General features: G+C 37.3%; 1 protein-coding gene across 1 annotated transcript; it reads right to left on the bottom strand.

Moving 5' to 3' along the window:
• Positions 1-21,095: 21,095 nt before the first annotated feature.
• On the bottom strand, positions 21,096-23,319 carry LOC125662005 (pyrin-like). Its single transcript, XM_056146519.1, has one exon. It carries the CDS (start codon positions 23,099-23,101, stop codon positions 21,437-21,439), a length of 1,665 nt encoding a protein of 554 aa, XP_056002494.1. The 5' UTR covers positions 23,102-23,319; the 3' UTR covers positions 21,096-21,436.
• Positions 23,320-23,705: the final 386 nt, after the last annotated feature.

The raw sequence follows: 23,705 nt of genomic DNA on the forward strand, positions 1-23,705 counted from the left end.
TTTTTCCCGGTCCGAGAGTCGGCCGGTTTAGAGAAGTTTCACTGTATGTACAACATGTAATAAGGATATTTAATAATTACCGACGTTCTCTCTCTCTCTCTCTCTCTCTCTCTCTCTCTCTCTCTCTTTCTTTCTCTCTCATAATTACATGTACTTCCATCATATTGTGTTAATATGCATCTTGACAAATATAACTTGATCCAATATAGAAATTAGAGAATTGTCGATGATTAACAAATTGGAATTAATTCATTACATAATCAATAGAAGCAAAAATACAAACCATCGAATGATTTATTTTTAAAATACCGAGTTAATTACATATGACCGAGACTTATGTTCAATGTACTTTGATAGAGGTTTTCATTAAAAAAAAATGTTCATCGGGAGTGTCTGGATAATGCAATGATTTTTGTATAATAAGTATATACCATGCAAATTCCTAGGGTCTTTGTCACAGTACAACTAAATTACAGTTAGCTAGTTTGGGTTTTAACTTCTTATGAAAAGTGTGAAATATATTGGGTCGGCGCGATATCAGATCTAATCTAAGATCACGGGAATCTTGCGCCGACCCAATATATTTCACACTTTCCACAAGAAGCTAAGCACTTCTGTTGATTTCAAATACACGGATTAGCTGGCCCCCATTGTTCTACTGAGGCGAAAACCCCTTCGAATTTGCATGGTATGTACAAGTTTTACACAGGTCATTGTTATAGTCATACATCATAGTACCGCTAACCCGACAAACATTTTTTTTAAATTTTGAATAAGTTATTGAATGACGAAGTATGACCAAACTGCAGATTGAACTTTACAGAGCCCCGTGCTAACATTACTTATATGTTTCAATGTATCAGAAGGGGTATGTTGCCAGTTAAGTTGTGTAAAATACTTGACAAGCAATAAAATAACAATATAAATGGTGCTTAAATTGTCCGATTACGAAAACTTTAAATTGGGAACGTGTGTGTGTGTGTGTGTGTGTGTGTGTGTGTGTGTGTGTGTGTGTGTGTCGGGGGAGGGGGTAGTAGTCTGAAACTGTCTCAATTCCCCCTTCCGACTCCAATTTCTTAAATCGTGCAGTGGGTAGGTTGCTACAAGCTACAAGACTAATCCTTAACTTTCAAGCTTTCAAAATACACCCTCTCCGATTCTAAGAGCTTGTAATCAATATTTAAGGATGTAAATTCTCGGTGTCAAATGCAACTAGTTCATAAAAAAAAAAAGACTAATATCAATATAAACAGATATGACTTAACGATTATTTGCTTTTATTCATATACGCTATCGATTATTAAAATATCTGATTTAATCTTTAGATGCATTAGATAATGAAAGCAAAAGAGAGAGAGAGAGAGAGAGAGAGAGAGAGAGAGAGCATTGGTAATCATTGACTACAATATTCATGAATGTATCCAAATACGGGAAATTTAATACGTTCAGTATAAATCTTGAAAATACAATTTCTTTCTGATTAATTATCCATCCCCTTTCATTCAGATATATTTTTTTATTTCCCATATTGTTTTCTTTACATGTTAATTTTTTTCGGCTGGTCCGGGTTATGTCTAATGAATGAGCCCCCCCCCCCCCCCTTTCTAAAACGATGTTACGTGCTTAGCTGTCTATTTCCCTCTCAATCAAAAGTCAAATAAATACATGCTATATATACTGCAACATCATTGGATTTATTGGATAATTCTTCGATTTCACCTTCATAATACATGTTATTGCAAGCGGACTATCTAGGCATTTTTTTTCCATCTTCGCTAGCCAAGATTATTCGTCCACGAAGGCACAGTTGACCCAAAACCCATTGCTAGCGGAGATAAGATGAATTTTACCCCCGTATTATGTTATAACTGACCAAAAACCTAGTACGTTTGTTTTACAACATTCATTCAGAAGACGCGCAAGTTTGTGAGTCACTGAATAAACGATAAAACGTCTGCATTTTTATTTCAATCGTTGTCAACTCTATACTTTGTGATATTTCAAGACTACATGTACTCAATTTATTGGATCTCATCACCATTATTCAATGGTATACAAAATATAAAGACAAAAATCTGTTATATATACATTTAGTAACATGCGTGTAATAAAGTATCAAGTTAGAAAAAATTGTGTTATTATTAATGTGAAGTATGGGTATTCTAGGTAGGGGAACACATTTTATTTTATTATTTTCTTAATGAAGTACGGAGTTTTCTAAAGGTTTGTTTAAAAGTAAAGATATTTTTAATATTTATTTGTTTAAGTGATAAAAATTTGATTCTTTGCTCACATTGCATCACAGTTGAGTACATAATGCAATTCATCTCCAATGTAAACATGTACATGCATATAGCTGACCTTAATCACCTATTCCTACATGTAATTACAATGAAAATCTTACGTTAAAAATAAACCACTGCTTATGGTACACATTTCTTTGAACTGCTATTTATCAAATTGAAATTACTGGCATGTGATTGTCGTTGTTCATGACTCTTCTTTTATTTGGTGAAATAGTGCTGCACGTGCCGTGAAACAATGTACTGACGAGTGGTGGGAATAACACAGGTGTTTATATACAGGTTGTCGAGAATTTGGGCGTTTCATAGAAAGGTGTGAACGTCTGCAGGGAAGTCTACATACGGATATGTACCGAAAATACCAACGTATCATTAAACAACAATGATCGATAGCTAATTCCTAAATAAGTAATGGGGTGGGGGCATGCATGCTGATCAAGCGAAAAGGTTTTTTGGGTGAATCATTTCGGAAATTATTTCTTTGTTTTATCACACGGAGGTACACGGTGGCATCGACGGAGGTACAGGTGACATCCACGGAGATCCTCCGTGGACTCCAATGTCTAGCTCGCGAGGAAAAAATAGGACTTCAAAGGTGCCGACAATGTTAAAGGTCCACCGTGTTTGGGGTAAATTTGTTCCACCGTGTTGCGTGGAACACGCATAAAACTCTTGTGTACTATAGTATGCCATGTCATGAGGGGGGGGGTGAGGGGCAAAGCCCCCGGAAGCTACCGGATCTTAAAGATCTTTTAGGGCTTGAGATATGTCCTATGTAGTCATTTTTACTATTTTCTGTCATTTTTAAATGAAATTAATGAAACGACGCAAATTTTAAAGATTTTTGGAAGAAATGTAAGTTCTCCCAATAAAAGTAATTCAATAAATCAAATGATTTTGTCATTTTTTTTTTTTTTTCGAGAGTTTAAAACGTTATTACTTCTTTTATCGAATACATTTTATTAAACAAGATACCACGATTTCCCCCAAATCTTAAAATCGATGAGAAGGGGGGGGGGGGTGCCACCCCGTAAATACCTCACTGTATGTAAAGTATACTGACCACGCGAATATCAGCCTCGGTGTCATGATATAGAACTTGATATTTACAAAGATATGCATATTTTGTAACAAGTATTCAAGACATTTAAAGAACGAAAAAAATATCAATGCTGAAGCTGAGGGTGGTTGGTTGTAATCTATCGTGCGGATCTAGACTTTACTGTGAGGGAAAGGGGGGGGGGGGTAATGCATTTTCGATTGAAGTTATTGTTCCTTCTTCATTTCATTTATACAGACAGGGTTATCATTGTACTTCTCATCGTTAAATCATGTGAGCGCTTCTGCATTTGAATAATTATTTTTAAAGCTGTATGACCCGAGCGGAGCTGTCCCTATAGGTAACACGTATATACATGTTTAAAAGGAAAATATAGGAACGTAATGAAAAATTAAACCATAACTATGGAACTTGAAAAGTTTGGTACCAATGGCGTCGATTCGAATATTAGCGCGTGGACATGTATTCCTCCATTTTGAATCTCGTCTACCCTAGTTCACGTCGTTCTGAGATGTTACACATAAAATCCGTAAAAACATGTAAATCTTATTTTCTTAATCATATATAATCACTACACGATTAACGCCATGTTTGTTGTTGTGGTTCAAACGCTTTGTTTGTAAATTAATTTGCTAAATAACGACGCTGAATATGACGTCACAGTGTATTGTTTACATCAATTGCGTTATATTTCCCGCGTTCAATATATAGGTGGATCAAATGTCCAAAAATTAGGATGCTTTGATACAGCTCCGTCCGCGTGCTAACTTTGGGTTGTTTTTGTCCTGTTTTTGGATATAGATACTAATGTCAAAACTTTTTTGCTTCGCCCTCAAACACGGTGACGCCGTATAACATATTATTTTTGTACATAATTACTTTAAAGCAGATTAATTACTTTATAAAGTTATTAACTTTCCCTTAATTACATGCTTGAAAACATCTGCATGTAAAAAAAACAGTGCGAATACATGTATTATTTAGTAAATCATCCCATAATAGACGTCTATAATTAGACCCACGCGCGTCAGGGGAATCCCAACATGATGTATTAACTCATACGCAAATGTCTAGTTTTAAGGCTGAAAGAGCGTAAAACAACGAATTACTAAGAAGTATTTGATATTTTTATTTCTATTAAACTTATGGTACGGTACTGTTAAAACAAAATACACAGCTTTACACAAATAAGACCACCGATGATCTGAAAGTTTGAACTGGTCACGTGACTGTCACTTGAAATGGCAGAGTGACGCGGTTATTTGTAAACATCGATTTAAAATCAATTATTTGGGTTAAAACAGGTGAAATAATTTATGATAGGTCGTACAGTCTCATAACTACATACGTGCGATGATTTAATAGCGTTTTTACGAGATGGAAAAAAAATATATTGTAATTAGGACCATACAGTTTTAACAAGGCCAAAACAAAAACCGGAAATGCGTTTTTGCGTAAAATCTTCTGGACTACTTTTACACTCTAAAGAATAAATAAAAGCTATTTATTAAATAATTAGATAATTTTCATACACCAAATTCACCATGAAGACATTTGGTGATTGTCTTAAAACACATTAAGTAAGATATTTAAAGAAACACTAACATAAAACGTTAAATCGGCGAATATCAATATCGGACATCGCGGGACATATGTTCCGGACTACATTTACACCCACCCAATCAAACAGGTGAAAAATAATATGATAACGTATAATTCAAGAGGGGGGAGGTGTACTTGTTATAGAGCTTATAGCTTTTAAAATGAAACGTCAACATATGATTTTCTTACGCAAATCCCTTTTCTGGGATAATAATCTGTAAATTAGAAATAATTTGTTCAAGGTTTAGTCCATAAAAATTGGGGGGAAAGACCAATATTAACATCAAATAGCATTTTCAACAGTATTCCTTTTAACATGTGTGGGCTCACAAGGTGTACATTATGAAAATAGTTATTCCAATTTATTGAAATAAATAATTACATATAATTAAATGATGGGTATATAGTCTATGTTGCTTATTACAGCCCATTTGTTTTGGAAAAATAATAATTATTAAGAAAAGTAAGATGGAGGAATACATTTTCATTAATGCTGATTATATGTGGATGGGGCACTTACTTTTAAGAAGCAATAAACACTGAAATCAGCATGTTGACATATATATTTTTCAATGTTTATCTATTACTGGAATATATATCTATCTTATAAAGGCAATTTTTTCATGATTGAGTCCATTTAAGGCCGAGTATAGGTCTACCTTAATTGGCAAATCACAGCTCGAGCTTTAGGGTGGACTTATATGTATACATGTACGGGTATATCATTTGTCATTTCAAGTCAGTACGAATTAAGAGGGGGGGGTGTATGTTCAGTGGTTTGTAATAAAATTATGCTTGTCTTCTTGTGGCTTATTTTGTATCTGAAAATTGCGGTAAAAGGTTGTTCAAATCACCCTAACACAGCCAAAGCGCAAACAATGTGGAGTGAATCTACATTATTCTGACAATTTCAAAAGTGTGTGGAGTGGGAAGATCAGACCACTGATATTTTAAAATGATAATTTTTAGCAGCTAGATAATTTACAGTGGCGGATCTAGTGGATGGACTTTATTTGAACATTATCAACCAAAAATTGTCATTAATTTGTTTGCTATTTTGCGGTCTTCGATTCACCTCCCCTTTTGGGAGAAATTTATGGATCCGCCACTAAATGTCTACAAGAGTTGTCTTTCTTTAAGAAGCAGAAGACACTTGCTGTGAAAACGGAAATGGATGGCGAATCTGAAGGACAGTTTATTTTAGGGATATTTGCAGGTACTTAGTAAAAATGATTGTCGGGTACAGTGCTATTAATTGTTACTGAATATATTGTCTGGTTATTTATCTATATATGTGAGTTGCATAAAACAAATAGCCTGGTGAAGTATTGGATTGTCAACCACAGGAGTCTGCGGTGTACAACACTTGTACAATGTAAACAACCAGCGTAACTACACTAGTGAAGCTTGGTGGCTGTTGTTTACATTCTAGACCTTTACAGATAAAACTGCCGACTCCAACTTTGAGTTTATTTACTTCAGTGGCGGATCCAGGCAATTATTACAGGAAGTGGGGCGTACAGATGGTAAGTGCGTACTTTTTCACCCAAGATTGAAGAAAGGGATAAAGACCATGGAATGAGAAAAAAATACTTTCTTAAAATAAAGGATTCAACCAAATGTTGGGGGGGGGGGGGTAACCCTCTGTACTAGATCCGCCACTGGTTTAGGTCTGTCTCCTGATGCAAGGATGGGTATTAAAAGGGGTTCAACGTTTTAAATAAAATTCATAATATTGAAGAAAAAAACCCAAGAACAACAGGGGTACAATATGTCATTTTATATATAGGTTCAATTTGTATGATATTTTGGTCTCTGTGTTAGGAGTAAGGACTGAGGACTTTCGAAAATTTTAGATTTACACACCAATGTGCCACCACTCATTAGTATGGGACAGTATAGGAGTCTAAAGTTTTATATAGAATTTATATTTGAAAGCAAAAAACAATCTTTCATATTAAATGCATTCAAAATCCACACCTGACATATATGCCCGCACCCTCATGTAGTGTAGATTCCAGTTTGTAGACACAATGATCTCAGACTGTGGCTACAGAAATATGGACACACAAAAACTCGTGTGAACAGTAAGATGCCTCAAGTTTCTGCCATACATTTTCTTAAGAACCACAATGGTTAATATTAGTACAAGTCTCTGTTATAACACAATGGTTATTGGTATACATAGTTAAATTAATATGCACACATCCTCATGAAGTGTACATTTAAGTTTGTTCATACTATTACTACTGAGGTCACAAGAGAGTAACAGAGGAAAAAGTGTTTTCTTCTTCTAAGTTAAAATTTCTTCTCAGGAACCACATATTTAAATTCATTTTGCAAAATGGTATGCAAGCATTTTACCGTACATTAAAATTTGTTCACGACACGAATCTCAGATTCAAGATGGGGTCACAAATTTGTTCAGAACATGACTCGGGTTCAAGCTGGGGTCACAAATTTGTTAACAATACGACTCTCGGGTTCAATGTGAGGTCACAGGTTTGTTCGCAACACGATTCTTGGGTTCAAGGTGGGGTCACATGGCGAAATACACAAAATTGAGAGGAGATAACCCTGTAACTCAGCATCCCCATTCATTGTAGATTACAGTTATTTCATGTTAAGATGAACCCTGGGGTTAGGATGGAGTCACACAAGAGGTCTAATTATTACGTACAATCAATTTTGACAATTTTTATGAACCCTGAGTCTAGGCAGGGGAAGATGCACCATATTCACCTGTGGGGTTTCGTTGTGGGACACAGCATGAAAAATGCATCGGTTAGTGTAATAATTAAAAGAATATTAAGATCAAATAATAGTTGAAGAATTAAATGATTTGGATCTTAACAATTAGAATGTCTACTTTTTTGTATGAACAATTAGAATGATGTTCGGGATGTCTACTTTTTTTTCTCGGGCTCATAATCCGGTCTGCTTTGTTTTTATACTGAGATTCTTGTTGAGGTATATCTTCAATTCATAATATATCTGTGTTTTGTCTAGAATGTTGTCCACCTAGCCATTGATGGGGATCGTAGCACCTACTCTGCACACAAACATTGATGGGGATCGTAGCACCTACCCTGCACACAGACATTGAATGGAACTGCCTGGTTCAGTATCAGAAGAGTGAGGAGCACTGTACACCCGCTTAGAGAAGTTTCTCGAGAAGCATAATGAGGTACAAGACTACATTATTTTACATGATGTTTGCTTCCTGGTCACTTGGGCGAGTATCAACTTATTGTTTTACTGGTAATTTCAGATGGATATGAACACTGATTGCTCAAATTTCATGATTGAATAAAATAAAACACTTTCATTAAAAAAAAAACAAGTTCTTTGATATCAAACTTTCATTGTTAAACTGACATATATTATATAAAATATATATATAATAACCATGTTAACTGCTAGCAAATGATTAAGAAAAGAAAGAAATTAAGTCTTTTTGTTACTTATTTCATCTAAAGACAATATTTAAAAATGAGTCTGAGGTTTTTTTGTCACAGAAACTAAAACAATAGTCGACGCCATCTTCGTTTTGTCATTGTCATCTGGTAAGTGACCTTGTATTGAGCAAATTTCATTCTTTGTCACCATTTTCATTATTTCATGCTTTGACATGACACTTTCATCCAAGCAGTACACATTTTTTTTTTGTTGCTGGCTTCAAGAATGACTCACCCACCCATGAGTACAGGGGGTTATTGTACATGTCATCACTCACCCACTCACGAGTACAGGGGGTTATTGTACATGTCATCACTCACCCACTCACGAGTACAGAGGTTATTGTACATGTCATCACTCACGCACTCACGAGTACAGGGGGTTATTGTACATGTCATCACTCACCCACTCACGAGTACAGAGGTTATTGTACATGTCATCACTCACGCACTCACGAGTACAGGGGGTTATTGTACATGTCATCACTCACCCAACCCCAAGTATAGGGGTTATTGTACATGTCATCACTCACCCACTCCCGAGTACAGGGGTTATTGTACATGTCATCACTCACGCACCCACGAGTACAGGGGGTTATTGTACATGTCATCACCCATGAGTACAGATGGTTATTTTTTATGTCATCACTCAGAAGTACAGGGGGTTATTGTACATGTCATCACTCATCCACTCATGAGTACAGGGGGTTATTGTTAACATGTCATTACTCACCCACTCAGGATTACATGTTGTCACTCTAAACAGGTAGTACATGTACATGTAGGGACTTGGCTCCAGAGGGACGTGACATTTTCCAGCTGGCAACATCTGACTAAATCATATCAGCCTCATTTGAATTCTCAATTTTGGTCATAACTTATCATTGATTTTTTAGGGACTTATATGAATGGCCAGAAGAAATTTTCTGAAATCACCAGTCCATAATTGGGTGTTGTTGGCAGCTGAACACTTTCATGAACATTGCTGGGGTGTAGCAATCAACAGTCCTCATTTACCCAGAGAAGAGTCAGAGAAGTATTCATTTTTTCTCATAATAAGTTTGTACTGTAAAGAACATCAAGGCATATATTACAGTTACCTCCCTTAGACTATGTTATATAGCACTTGCTTATGATGTTATTTCAGATAATGTTGTTTGAATGATTTCAGTCTGGTCCTTAATTAGTCAAAGACATGAGTTATAGCTGCATATATTGTTTCAGTTTACATATAGTTATCTATATATATCTACATAATGAACAGTAGATTTCATGTACCTGACTCTCCAGGGATGCATTTTAGGTGACCCGAGTGACTCAGGTAGCCTATTGTTATCGCCTTATCACTCTACATCCATCACCGTGTTTCATCTGTCGTGCACTAACAATTGAACATTTTGTGTGTCTGTCTATAGATAGGATGTATCATAGTACAGCAATGTCTGTATGTCTGTCTGTAGATAGGACGTATCATAGTACAGCAATGTCTGTATGTCTGTCTGTAGATGAGACGTATTATGGCACAGCAATGTATGTATGTCTGTCTATAGATGGGACGTATTATGGTACAACAATGTCTGTCTGTAGATAGAATGTATTATGTAACAGCAATGTCTATATATCTTTCTGTAGATGAGACGTATTATAGTACAGCAATGTCTGTATGTCTGTCTATAGATAGGACGTATTATGGTACAGCAATGTCTGTCTGTAGATGGGACGTATCATAGTACAGCAATGTCTGTATGTCTGTCTGTAGATGGGAGATATTATGGTACAGCAATGTCTGTATGCCTGTCTGTTTTGATAATGTGTATAGGAGGGTCCACCATCTGATTGCTTTGTTATGTATGAAAAGCCCTTTAATTTCATGAATTTTAGGGTCAGTGGGGGCTGAAATAAGGTCCCATTCCCAATGCTAAAAAAGCAGATATTTTCACATTTTGAAATTCCCAAACAATTAAAACAAATCAAAGCATGGTAGCCTAATTGTTTAAAAGTCTTCACTGGCCCATATATTCCAATTTTTGTCTAAAAATTGTTAAGTAAATCAAATTTTTTGACCTCCGTTTATTTGAATGAGGCAAGATTTGACCAAATTCAAAGTCAGAAGGAATCCAATTTTACCTTAATTCACCATGGATCGGTTTTCTCCCTACTTCTTTGTGTTAAACATTTTTACCAAGTTCAAACAAATGCAATTATTGTTCCCAATAGGAAAGGGTCAGGCCTTTCAAACGAAGACCTTAAAAAACCTGAATTTATTTTAAAATGTGAATTATATTGCACTCTGTCAGGGTCGGGCTCTAAGGCAAAAAAAATGTATGTTGGTTTCCACTTTCCCGACCGACCCTAAAAATTTCTGCCGACCATAACACATCGTTTTCCATTCTCACAAATTTTGCGAATGCCATCACTACAACAAGAGCATATTTATTGACTTATTAAGTTATTTGTTATGAACTAACAGATTCCAAAACACAGCAGCAGTGTTTGTTTACAGTACAGTGGGAGACTGTTTTAATTCATGATATAACTTTTATTTGATCAGTAGACAATCACTATGTTTTAAGCATAGTAGAATACTAAATCATTAAAAAATAATCCAACCTATAAAATAAAAAAAGATGCCTATATGTACCTACCAACCCTTAAATTTTTATAGGTGAAAGTGGAAACCAAATTAAATATTTTTTTAACTAAGGTAGAGTCAGTATAGGAAAATTATTATATACTTTTTAGTCTTTAATTTTTACACATAACCAATGTTCAGGTGACTGATAAGGCAAGTGAGTCTCCTGTTTAAAAGACAAGCTGGTCTCTTTTAACGAAATCCATGAGGATTTTTAATTTGTATAAAATTTCATTTACCTGTCTGATTTCTGGTAATTGCAGCACTCATTGTCAATTTGGTTTTTCAGCTCCCTTGGCCTTCATGAGATCGTGACACCCTGAAGTAGGAGCAGTTTCTACCAGTATCTCTTAAAAGCAGACAGAGGTTCTCTTAGCATCTGATCCATTTCTGGAGACAAACGTTTGTATGAAGCTGGTACAATTTCTATCTTTTTTTAAGCTCATTTGAACTATAAGCTTATGTGGGCTACTCTGATCACCCTTGTCTGTTGTACATATGTCTGTCCATCTGTCTGTAAACTTATTTTCAACTTCTCTTCAATCACATGGCCAAATTTCAACCAAACTTAGTACCGTTAAAGGATTAAAAATCGCTTAAATGAAGGACCTTCAAATGTTAGATAATCAACAAATGAAAACGGATAGCATGTGGTAATTTAAGAATCGTCTCCATAACTACTGAGCTAGAAATGACGAAACCTCTATAAGTCATGTAAAAGTGAAATCTTGCTAACATACTGTAAATTATTTGAAGTCTGGCTCCAGGAGATAGGATTAGGGCCATTGGTGCCTGAGAAAGACGAACACAACAGGCCAATGACCCCATTTATGGTAAAATGGTGGGGACATTCTGAAATATATTGAGCTGAAATAATGTACATAAGGGCCATTTTTCTCGCCGAAATTTGTCCATTGTCTGTCATTGTTGTCGTAGTGGTCATCATAAACTTTTCACATTTTCATCTTCTCCAGAACCAGTGGGTCAATTTCAACCAAACTGCACAAAGCATCCTTTGGTAAAGGGTATTGTAGCTTGTTCAAATAAAGGGTCACACCCCTCTCCAAGTGGAGATAAAAGCAAGATAGTGAAACTACATTGACATCTTTAAGAAATTTTCTTCTTTAGAACCACTGGGTCAATATTAACCAAACCTGAAATTTACATGAACGCTTCCTGACGTAGTACAAATTTAAGTTTGTTAAAACCATAACCCCCCCCCCCCCCCCGGGGTTCATTTAGGGCCCCAATAGCGGATCAAACTTTCGCATTGAAATGTATAGATAAAAGTTTTGAAAATCTTCTCAAAAGCCACTGTGTCAAGAAAGAAGAAATTCACATGAAAGCTTTCTGACATAGCACAGATTCAAGTTCGTTAAAATTATGGCACCAGAGTGTAGGATAGGGCCATAATGGGATCAGAGTTATACATATCAATATACATGTATAGGAAAAATCTCTAAAAATTGTCTTCTGAAATATCATTGAGACAAAAAAGTTTACATTTACCAGAAAGTTTCCTGATATTGTGCGAATTCAAGTTTTTTTTTAAATTCACTGAGGAGAAGGGCGGAGTAGCAATAAGGGGTGAAAGTTTTATATACAAATATACTGATTGATTGATGTTTTCCGCCACACTCAACATTTTTTCAGTTATCTGATGGCGCCCAGTTTTCTTGTTTGTTTTTTTTTTGGTGGTAGAGAGAACCCAGATACAATGTACCGGGGAAGAGACCACCGACCTTCCGAAAGTAAACTGGGAGACTTTCTCACTTACCGGCGCAAGCGGGATTCGAACCTGCACCGACAGATGTCAGAGGCCGTGTGATTTTGAGCGCGATGCACTAACCACTGGACCACGGAGACCCTGGGAATATGAAGGGGAAATCTTTAAAAATCTTCTTCTCAATAACAATTGGGCCAAAGAAGTTTGCAATTAAACGAAAGCTTCCTGACATCGCAGATTCAAGTTTATAAAATTGATGGACCTTGGAGGTGGGATGGGGCTACAATAGGGATAAAAGTTTTCCATGTGAACATATGGGGAAAATCCTTAAATATGGGCCAAGCTGACTCAGTTGAGTGATGTGGCCCATGGACCTCTTGTTAATATTTTGTTATTGATACCAGGTACACTGATTCAACAACACAGAATGTCTTCTTTGGATTTTTCAACAAATTCTGGGTAGATTCTGCCCTTAAGTAACAATTGCTAATATGATGCCATGATATTTATTTTAAAAATCAGGAATAACTAAGATTGATATCATTACAATTAACTTTTAAGGCTCTTTATTCATACATGTACATGGTTTAGGTATTAAACATGTTGATGAATACTGAACTCTACATTGGAGGTGAGGGGGTGGAGAATTATTTTCTAAAGTTTGCGTTGGGAGGTGAGGGGCTGGAGAACTATTTTCTGAAATGTACGTTTGGAGGTGAGGGGTGTAGAACTATTATCTGAACTTTACATTGGGAGGTGAGGGATGGAGAACTATTTCTGAACTTCGTGTCTAGACGTGATGGGTTGGAGGACTATTTTCTGAACTTGATGTAGTGAGGTGACACGGATGATAATTATTTTCTGAACTTTATGTTGAGACAAGAGGGGATGGAAAACTATTTCCTGTAATTTACGTTAGGAGGTGAGGGGGTGAGAAAGTTTTCATTGATGTCATATAGGACTTGATGTATAAAGAGATTAGATATTGTGGTATGAGTATTTTTAAATTGAGGTTTGTTCTGAGTTTGGTACATTCAGAATGATTACATGGATGTTTGTAGGCATTTGTGTTCTGATAGCATAATATAATGGTGGGAAGAAATTATTTTGGTTACTTAGTACTTAATGTTGAAATAAATTTTACAGGGTAGCAGTTGAGATGTCCAGCTGATTGATGAGGATAATTTCCCTGAGACTCCAACATATTGTAGGACTTGGATAGTTCTATTACTGTAGAAAATGTCAGGTTTGTTAATGAAATTATGTAAATGTTCTGTTTTATGCCTCATCCATACAATAGCTGGGTCATATACTGTTAACCCATTTAGCTCACATGAGCTGAAAGTTAAAGTGAGCTAATCTGATCACTTATCCTCCAGCATCAGTCTCTCCATCCCTTCATAAACTCTTAAAATTTTCGACTTCTTCTCAAGCACCACAAGGCTAATATCATCCAAACTTGCCTCAAAGCATGCTTGGGTAAAGAGGATTCAAGTTTGTGCATAATGGAGGACCATGCTCCATCCAAAGAGAGGGTAATAAAAAATAGGATGGGGTCATTTAAAAAATTTCTTAAGAACCGCTAGGCCAGAAAAGTTGAAATTTATTTATATGAATGCTTCCTGACCTAGTGTAGATTCAAGTTTATTCAAATGATGACACCACAAAGTAAGATCTGACCACAATAGGGGATAAAAAATGGTGGAGTTATATTAGAGAATCAGAACTATTACATAGTAACATATAGGACAAATCTTCTCTTTGGGTAAAATGATGACCCTTGAGTAAAGGCAATTGTATAGCTACGACACATCTAGTGGGTTTTTTTTTCAAAAGCAGTATATCATCAGAGATAAAACTTAAAGGGATTGACATTACAGCTCATTTTCATATTCTAATCAAGTATTCTTTAAAACATGTATCAATAAAATGATAAAAATCATATTGATACTGTCCATTCATAACATTGAACGCATTAGTCTGCTCTCAGCTGCACTTTGAAGATCACCCGGAATTGAAAGGTTTCTTCATGCTTACTCGGACATTTTACCTCACATGATTTAGAATGACAGCAAATCTGTTGTGTAGAAAATTATTTAAATACCACTTAAGGGATCCACGCTTCCTTTTCAAGTATGGGATTATTCTCTGCTTCTTATAATGAAGAAATTGTAAAGCATTCCTCTATCAGAAACTAATGACAGTCCTTCGGTATCTCTATTGACCAAACAATATTTATCAAACAAACGCATGACGTGTTCAGATAAAAAGAGCACTTACTTTTAAAGACTTGCATGTGTTTCTCGTAGCTCTTGGTTACGGTCATACTGATCCACACGTAAATTTTAGTTCGCATATGAGTTGTATCTCGTTATTCTCGCATAGTATATCAAAATACTGGGTTTACCCATTCACGCTTCCTCTCACTGGACAACATGCTGCACTGTTTACTGTCAGTGGTCATGTGTTTGAATGTGTGGGCCATTTATTTCTATTTGATTAATGACTGGTTAGTGTTGTACTGTGTGTCCCACAAGCGGGAACATTTGTCCTATATGCACTGTAGGACACTTCAATTTCACATCATATATATTTGCTACCGAAAATACAATGGACCAGATTAGAATTCAAACTCAGGGTCCCAGAATCTCTAGTCAGGTGCTCTCAGAACCTCTACTCAGGTGCTCTCAAAATCTCTTGTCAGATGCTCTCAGAATATCTAGTCAGGTGCTCTCAGAATATCAAGTCAGGTGCTCTCAGAATGTCTAGTCAGATACTCTCATAATCTCTAGGCAGGTGCTCTCAGAATCTCTAGTCAAATGTTCTACCAACTGTCTAACATGGAACCAGGTTCACATTACGTTAAATTGTTAACTGTGAAGGTAATTCACCAGTCACAAATACAAGAGGCTCATGGGTAACTTTGCTCACCTGAGTAAAGTTGAACCCTCCGTTATTCAACTGTTGTGACCTTTTTGCAATGTTTATTGCTACTCGTATGTAAAATTCAACCCCTTATTGTGACCCCAACATAGCCTAAAAGAGCACTACATAACCATGATACAAGGTCAAAGATCATGATATGAAATGGAAAGCTTTGTCATAAGGAATCTATAGATATAAAGTATGAAAGCCCTGCCTAAAACAGTTCAGGATATATTGCCTAGGGTAGTCAAATGTTAAGGTGAAAAGGTTTAGTACCCACGGAAAAGTCAGGTCACAAAGAATACTTGTGTGAAATATGAAAGCTCTAACACTCCCTGTTCAAAAGTTACAAGCAAGGTAAAAGTTTTTAAAAAGTAGGTCAGACTCCAAAGTCAAGGTAATACGGTAAAAAATGTTGGTACCCACGGAAAGGTCTTGGCACAAGGAATATTCATGTGGAACATCAAAGCTCTAACACTTGCTCTGCAAAAGTTATTAGCAAGGTTAAAGTTTCAGATAGAATGACAGACAGGACAAAAGCAATACCGCCCCTTCCATGATCTTCGATCTTGAAGGCATAAAAATGAAAGACCTATCACTTTACAATTAAAATTGATGAGAAACAAGGTTCAAATTTGGGCAAAAGTTTTGAAATATGTCAAACTTCAAGGTCAAGATAGCAAAGTCAAAGATAATGATATGAAATGTAAAGGAATATATATATACGAAATCTAAGTCATAATTTAAATAGATCAGGAAATATTGCCTTTAGTTTGGTTTTCTTAATAATAGGTCAAAATCTAAGGGCAAGATCACAAGGTAAAAAAACATTGGTACAAGTAGAAAGGTCTTGTTACACAGAATGCTGATACACGAAACATAAGACCCATATCACTCTCAATTAAAAAGTTACTAGCAAGGTTAAAGTTTGAGGGAGACAGAGGCCAAAACAATATTGTAGACCATTATATAGCACCGCCCTCCCCTAAGTAGAGCTGTTATATAGCCTCCCCCTCCCATGACTATAGTTACAGACCGTTATATTGCCTCCCCCATACAGGGTTATACTTACAGACCATTAAATAGCCCCCAACCCCGTCTATCATTGTAGACTGTTATATAGCCCCCTCCCCTGACTATAGTTGTAGACAGTTATCTAGCCCCCTCCCCTGATTATAGTTGTTGACAGTTATATAGCCCCCTCCCTTGACTATAGTTGTAGACAGTTATATAGCCCCCTCCCCTGACTATAGTTGTAGACAGTTATATAGCCACCTCCCTTGACTATAGTTGTAGACTGTTATATAACCACCTCCCCTGACTATAGGTGTAGTCTGTTATATAGCCCCCTCCCCTGACTATAATTGTAGACAGTTATATAGCCCCCTCCCCTTGACTATAGTTGTAGACCGTTATATGGCCCCCTCCCCTTACTATAGTTGTAGACAGTAATATAGCCACCTCCCCTGACTATAGTTGTAGACAGTTATATAGCCCCCTCCTCTGACTATAGTTGTAGACAGTTATATAGCCCCCTTCTCTGACTATAGTTGTAGACAGTTATATAGCCCCCCTAGCCTTACTATAGTTGTAGACCGTTATATAGCCACCCCCCCTCCGATTAAGACCGATATATAGCCCCCTCACCTTACTATAGTATAGCCCCCTCCCCTGACTATAGTTGTAGACCGATATATAGCCCCGCCCCCTTGACTATAGTTACTTACTTAATCCTCTTCGTGCATGTCTGCACATAAGGCTGAAATCAGCTTCCACCACACTTGTCTGTCCCTTGCCTTCTTTTCTACTTGTTTCCAGGTTAGTCCCATGTCTTTCAACTATCCATCATAGAGTTGTCTACACAACCAATACCCACTGGGATCTGCATTGGGATATTTGCTGATTCAGTTTCCGTAGCAAGCCTTTTTTACGTGACTAAGTTGCTAGCCCAGTGCACAACTCCCTTCCTCTCAAATCTTGGACATAAAACCATGCAATGAGTTTTTACTATAGTTGTAGACCATTATATAGCCTCCCTCTCCCCTGACCATAGTTGTAGACCGGTATATAACATCCTGGACATAAAACCAGTTATATAGCCCCCCTCCCCTGACTATAGTTTTAGACCATTGTATAGCCCCCTCCCCTAACTATAGTTTTAGATCATTATATAGCCTCTCCTCCCCTGACTATTGATTTAGACCGTTATATAACCTCCCCCTCCGTGACTATAGTTGTAGACCGCTACATAACCTCCCTCTCCCCTGACTATAGTTGTAGACCGTTATATACCCCCCTCCGCTGACTATAGTTGTACACTGTTATATAACCCCCTCCCCTGACTATAGCTGTATACCGTTATATAGCCTTCCCTTCCCGTGACTATAGTTGTAGACTTTTATATAGCCTCGTCCCCTGACTATAGTTGTTGACTGCTATATAGTCCCCTCTCCCCTGACTACAGTTGTAGACCGTTATATAACCTCCCTCTCCCCTGACTATAGTTGTAGACCGTTATATAGCCTTCCCTTCCCCTGACTATAGTTGTAGACTGCTATATAACCTCCCCCTCCCCTTCCCCTGACTAAAGTCGTAGACCGTTATATAACCTCCCCTCCCCTGACTATAGTTGTAGACTGTTACATAACCTCCCCCTCCCCCAACTATAATTGTAGACCAGTATATAACACCCTCCTCTAACTAGTTATAGACTATTATATAACTCCCCCTTCCCTGACTAGTTGTAGACCGCTATATAACCCCCTACCCTGACTATAGTTGTAGACCGATATAGAGCCCCCATTCCCCTGACTATAGTTGTAGACCATTATATAACCTCCCCTTCCCCTAACAATAGGTCTAGACATTTATATAACCCCCTCACCTGATTAGTTGTAGACCGCTATATAACACCTCCCCCTGACTATAGTTTTAGACCGTTATATACCCCCCTCCCTCGACTATTGTTGTAGACCGTTATATAACCTCCCCCTCCCCTGACTATAGTTGTAGACCGCTATATAACCTCCCTCTCCCTTGACTATAGTTGTAGACCGCTATATAACCTTCCCCTCCCCTGACTATAGTTGTAGACCGTTACATAGCCTCCCCCTCCCCTGACTATAGTTGTAGACCGCTATATAACCTCCCCCTCCCCTGACTAAAGTCGTAGACCGCTATATAACCTCCCTCTCCCCTGACTAGTTGTAGACCGCTATATAACCTCCCTCTCCTCTGACTAGTTGTAGACCGCTATATAACCTCCCTATCTTGGCTATAGTTGTAAACCGTTATATACCCCTCCTCCCCTGACTATAGTTACAGATCGTTATATAGCCCCCCCCCCCCCTCCCTCATTGAAGTTACATATCGTTATATACCACCCTTCCCTGTCTAGAGTTGTCGACAGTTATATAACCTTTCTACCCTGACTATAGTTGTAGACCGTTAAATGACCTCCACCTCCCCTGCCTATAGTTGTAGACCGTTAGATTACCCCCTCCCCTGACTATAGTAATAGACCGTTATATAACCTCCCCCTCCCCTGACTATAGTTGTAGACCGTTATATAGCCCCCCTCCCCTGACTATAGTTGTAGACTGTTATATAACCTCCCCTTCCCATGACTATAGTTGTAAACCGTTATGTTACCCCCTCCTCTGACTATTTATTAAACTCGATTTATGGCGCACAAAAAGCTACGCACGGTTAAGGCTTCATATCGTTGTATTCTTGAGTTGCTGTCTCAGAAATTTAATATTAAAAAAATCTTAACATATTTTCCTACTATACATGTACTTGTGTCTAAACATACCTTCAAATATTCATTAAAGCCCCATACGACCTGAAAACTCCCAGCTTCAAATTATTTCGTTTGTTGACGTAGCTATGTTAGGCAGCCGGTCAATTCGAATCCCGGTTAATTTCCATACTTGCACAATAACGTCTAGATCTGAACTAATATTCCCACAAATATTTTAGATAAATGCTTTAAATAATATATCATCTCAGTGCCTTTGAATAATAATTATTGAAATAGCTAACTTACGGCAATGCGGCTTTCATTAGTCTGGTCCGGTCTCCATCCCTGTCACATGAGTGTTAAGGACGTTTGTAGCATTTTCATGAATCAAGAGCTTATTTTACATTTAGACAAACTATATCTTTTAATTTCTATAAATTCGTATTGATAATAAATGAAGAGCGAATACATAACATATAACGAAATTTATGAATAGATACCAACAACAACAGGGTTCGAATTGACTTGTTATCTAACATGGCTACGTCAACAAACGAAAGCATTTAAAGCTGGGAGTGTTGGGGTCGTATGGGGCTTTAATGAATATTTGAAGGTATGTTTGGACATAAGTATTGTAGGAAAATATGTTAAGAATTTTCTCAAGAATACAGCGATATAAGGCCTCAACCGTGCGCAGCTTTTTGTGCGCTGTAAATCGAAGGTTTTTATAAGGGGTGGATCTGTAGCTCTCTGTTATGTCGAAATATTTTTTTTCAGAGAGCTACAGTTCTGCAGCTATATAAAAACATGATTATATATTATCAAAGAAAATTGAAAAAGAGTCATCTGACAAACAGATCTACACATATACAGCTTGAACACTGGACTGGACTTTCTCATTTTTGAGGTGATATTTCCTCTATATTTCCATGTAAAATTTTGAACCCCTACTGTGGCCCCAAATCACCCCCGGGGTCTATGATTTGAACAAAGTTGAATTTACCTAGTGGTTCTTGAAAAAAAAATTACCGACCCCACCCTATTTTTGCCTTCTTGTGGTTATTAACCCTTTGATCCTTCATTTGAACAAACTTGAATTCCTAAAAGACCATAATACGAAAAGTTAATAATAACAGACAAATTTGAATTGGAAAAGTTCACTTTGTACTGTGGATATCGGCGTGGATAGTTCAGTGGTTAGAGCACCTGATTATTACATATGTAATACAGGGGTCTCGGGTTTGATTCCTGGTCCTGTGAAACCATTGGTATCAATCTGGATAGTTCAGTGGTTAGAGCACCTGACTAGTAATACAGGGGACTCGGGGTTTGATTCCTTGTCCAGTCATATCATGGGAACGATTGCCGGTTCAGCCATATCTTCTTTTCCATCCCATTACATTGACATCTATGTAAACATGTAAATATATCACAAACTATCCTTGACAATTCAGTTTGATATTACACTTTGTTTATTTTGTAGGACAGTGGAGATTTAGATAAGTGGTGTGATGTTATTGATGGTAAACAGATGACTGACCTTGAATCTGAAGATCTGTGATGAAGACTGGACGTTTGGGGTCACTCTCTGTTACAGTACTACAAATCTAAGTAAGTACTCAGTAATAATGTAAGACTGAGCTCTGTATCATGTTTATCTAATATATACATTGTAAAATCAAACACATATTGAATAATATAATTCACAAACAAAATAATGTCAGACTGTTCAGTTCAAGTCACAAACACAAATGCATGTTACACATCACAAACAGAGGACTGTAACATACACAGGGCTGTACTTACCACGGGGTTGTAATTAACACGGGATTGTAATTAACAAGCAGATGTAATTAACAGGGTGCTGTTAATTACTCTGTGGATAGACATGTAATTAACACTGTGTAATTAACACTGTAGAAATGTGTAATTAATACTGTAGAGCTGTGTAATTAACACTGTGTAGAGCTGTGTAATTAACACTGTGTTTATAGATATTGGATTTTCTTCACTTTAGCAGTGTCACGCTCAGCCACAAAGAGGTTGTCTCTGATGTCCACACATAAACCTGATGGGCGTTCTAAATGACAGTGAATGTAACGGAGGAATTGTCCGTCCTGATCTAGGATGTGGATACGGTGATTGTAACAGTCTGCTGTCAGGATGTGACTCTGGCTGTCTGTAGTGATGCCGTATGGATTAAATGATTGCTTGGTATTAGAGGGATGACCAGTGTATCTAAATCGGAGTTTTCCTGACTGATTGACCACCACTACTGCACTAGCTGACCGGTCAGCCACACAAATATCCAGGTTCTTGTTCTCACTGATGTATTTATAGTTATAATCAGAGGAATAGAGAGGACGACCCTGATCATCAAACTGAATGCTTTGTTTCTCTGTGGAGCCGGAGTAACGCACGACTTTGGATTGTTTGACATCATCACTGTAAATGGTAACCAGGAGATCATCAGACGCTGTACAGCAGACAAAGAGAGGGTACCACCCCTGTAGTGTGATCACGGTCTGTATCTTTTTGTTCTTTGTCAGGTTTAAAGTTCTTTTATTAGGGTCAGTATAAACAAGATCTCCGTCCCGTGTCACTGCTATGTCCTGTGGTTCGTTCCCTGACTTGGTTTGTATTGATGTCAGTAGTTTACTCTGGAGGTTGAGCAGCTTCATGGTTTCCTTCTCCCCGCGAGTCCAGAGTTGATCTTCACTCAGACAGCTAACACTGTATAGATTGTAATACCCAGTGTCTATGGTGGCGGTGAGGCACGGCTCATCAAGCAGTGGTTTGACTGGAGGAGAGGATACAGCTTTTGCTGACTTCATTGTGTCGCCATGTTCTGTGTTAATGGATAATGGCGACAGAGAACCGAACATTTCATTGAGCTGATCTTTGTTTATTTTCTGAGCAGAAAAACTGGGCACTGTAACTCGGACTTTAGGTGGTAATGTTCTAAATTCGGAATTCCTAGATTTGTAAGTAGAGGTTAAGGAGACGTCATTTGATTTTAGGATTGATTTCAAGTCGGACATGATCTGTTTAAGTTCTGCCATTTTCTGTGTGATTTCATCTGTATTTTTATTCAGGGTAGATAGGTGTTTGTTTTTCATCTCCTCAATGTCGGATTTCCGCTGGTTGACAATGGCGGTGATCTCTCTATGTAGGATTTCTCCTTGTTGGTCAGCAGCTGTGGTCAGTTTCCCATACTTTGTTTCTAATTCGGCTTTCTCAGTTTCAACATCGGACGCCATTTCTTCATATCGCGGGTAAATTCTTGTTTCTAGTTCGTCCAGATCTTTTTGTAAACTTTCTGTTTTAGCGCTGAGTTTTTCAAGAAATTCTGATAATTTGTGACCTTCGTGTTTACCTGAGGTGACGCAGGTAATACAGACAGGAATGTCACATTTTTCACAGTATGCTTCGCAGTGTTTATCGGGGTGGTCTGGACATTTGGGATAGTTAGGGGTATCCTTTCTTTGTAAAAACGGCACGACATTGTGTATTTTAGAGGAATCTGAGAGATGTTCCCCAACACAGGCCTTGCATAAGTTTATATTACAAACTTCACAATGACTCTGTAGGGGGACAGTTTCACAGAGGTCACAAAGTAGGACTTCCTGAGCACTGCGCCGGGGGTGCAGCATTTCTGACGCCGGGATCACATGAGAAGTTTACTGTTAATAAAAATGAATCTTTATTAGAGATTTTGACAGGTCAAAACAATCGACCATCTAGAATTACAGTATAAAGTGAAACACTGCGGTCATTGAATTTGATATTTCAAATGAAATGGTATTCGAGGTATCAATTTTTTTTTCACACACACACCTGAATTTTATGAAATTAGAAAGGAAGTGAGCAGCTCGATTCCATTGGTCACAGATTAATACCTTAGTGATCAGATCCATCTCATCAATCACACAAATATCGACACTATTGACACTACAATGTCAAAATGCATATATATAATTTAGTCTCACCTGAAAATCCAACTTGGCCTCCCTGTTCTTTCGACCTTCCGTCTAGTCCTGAGCATTAAATACCTGTGCGACGTGTCAACCTGTATATTTATCGATTATGTAAATAGATTTAAAGTTTGTTTGACCTAGTTCATGTTGCGTAACTGTGTCAACATTTCCGTCAGAAGACATTAAAAAATAAATGCTATCAATATACATGTATTCAACGAATAACTGCCTTCTTTGATTTTACCTATTGAAATTCCACCCCGTGTACACAAATAATATT

This window comes from Ostrea edulis, chromosome 8 (assembly GCF_947568905.1).
Source record: "Ostrea edulis chromosome 8, xbOstEdul1.1, whole genome shotgun sequence".
NCBI lineage: Eukaryota > Metazoa > Mollusca > Bivalvia > Ostreida > Ostreidae > Ostrea > Ostrea edulis.

Bases quoted from the DNA above. Each gene is read 5' to 3' on its own strand.
- LOC125662005 (XM_056146519.1), bottom strand. From the start codon at position 23,101: ATGCTGCACCCCCGGCGCAGTGCTCAGGAAGTCCTACTTTGTGACCTC.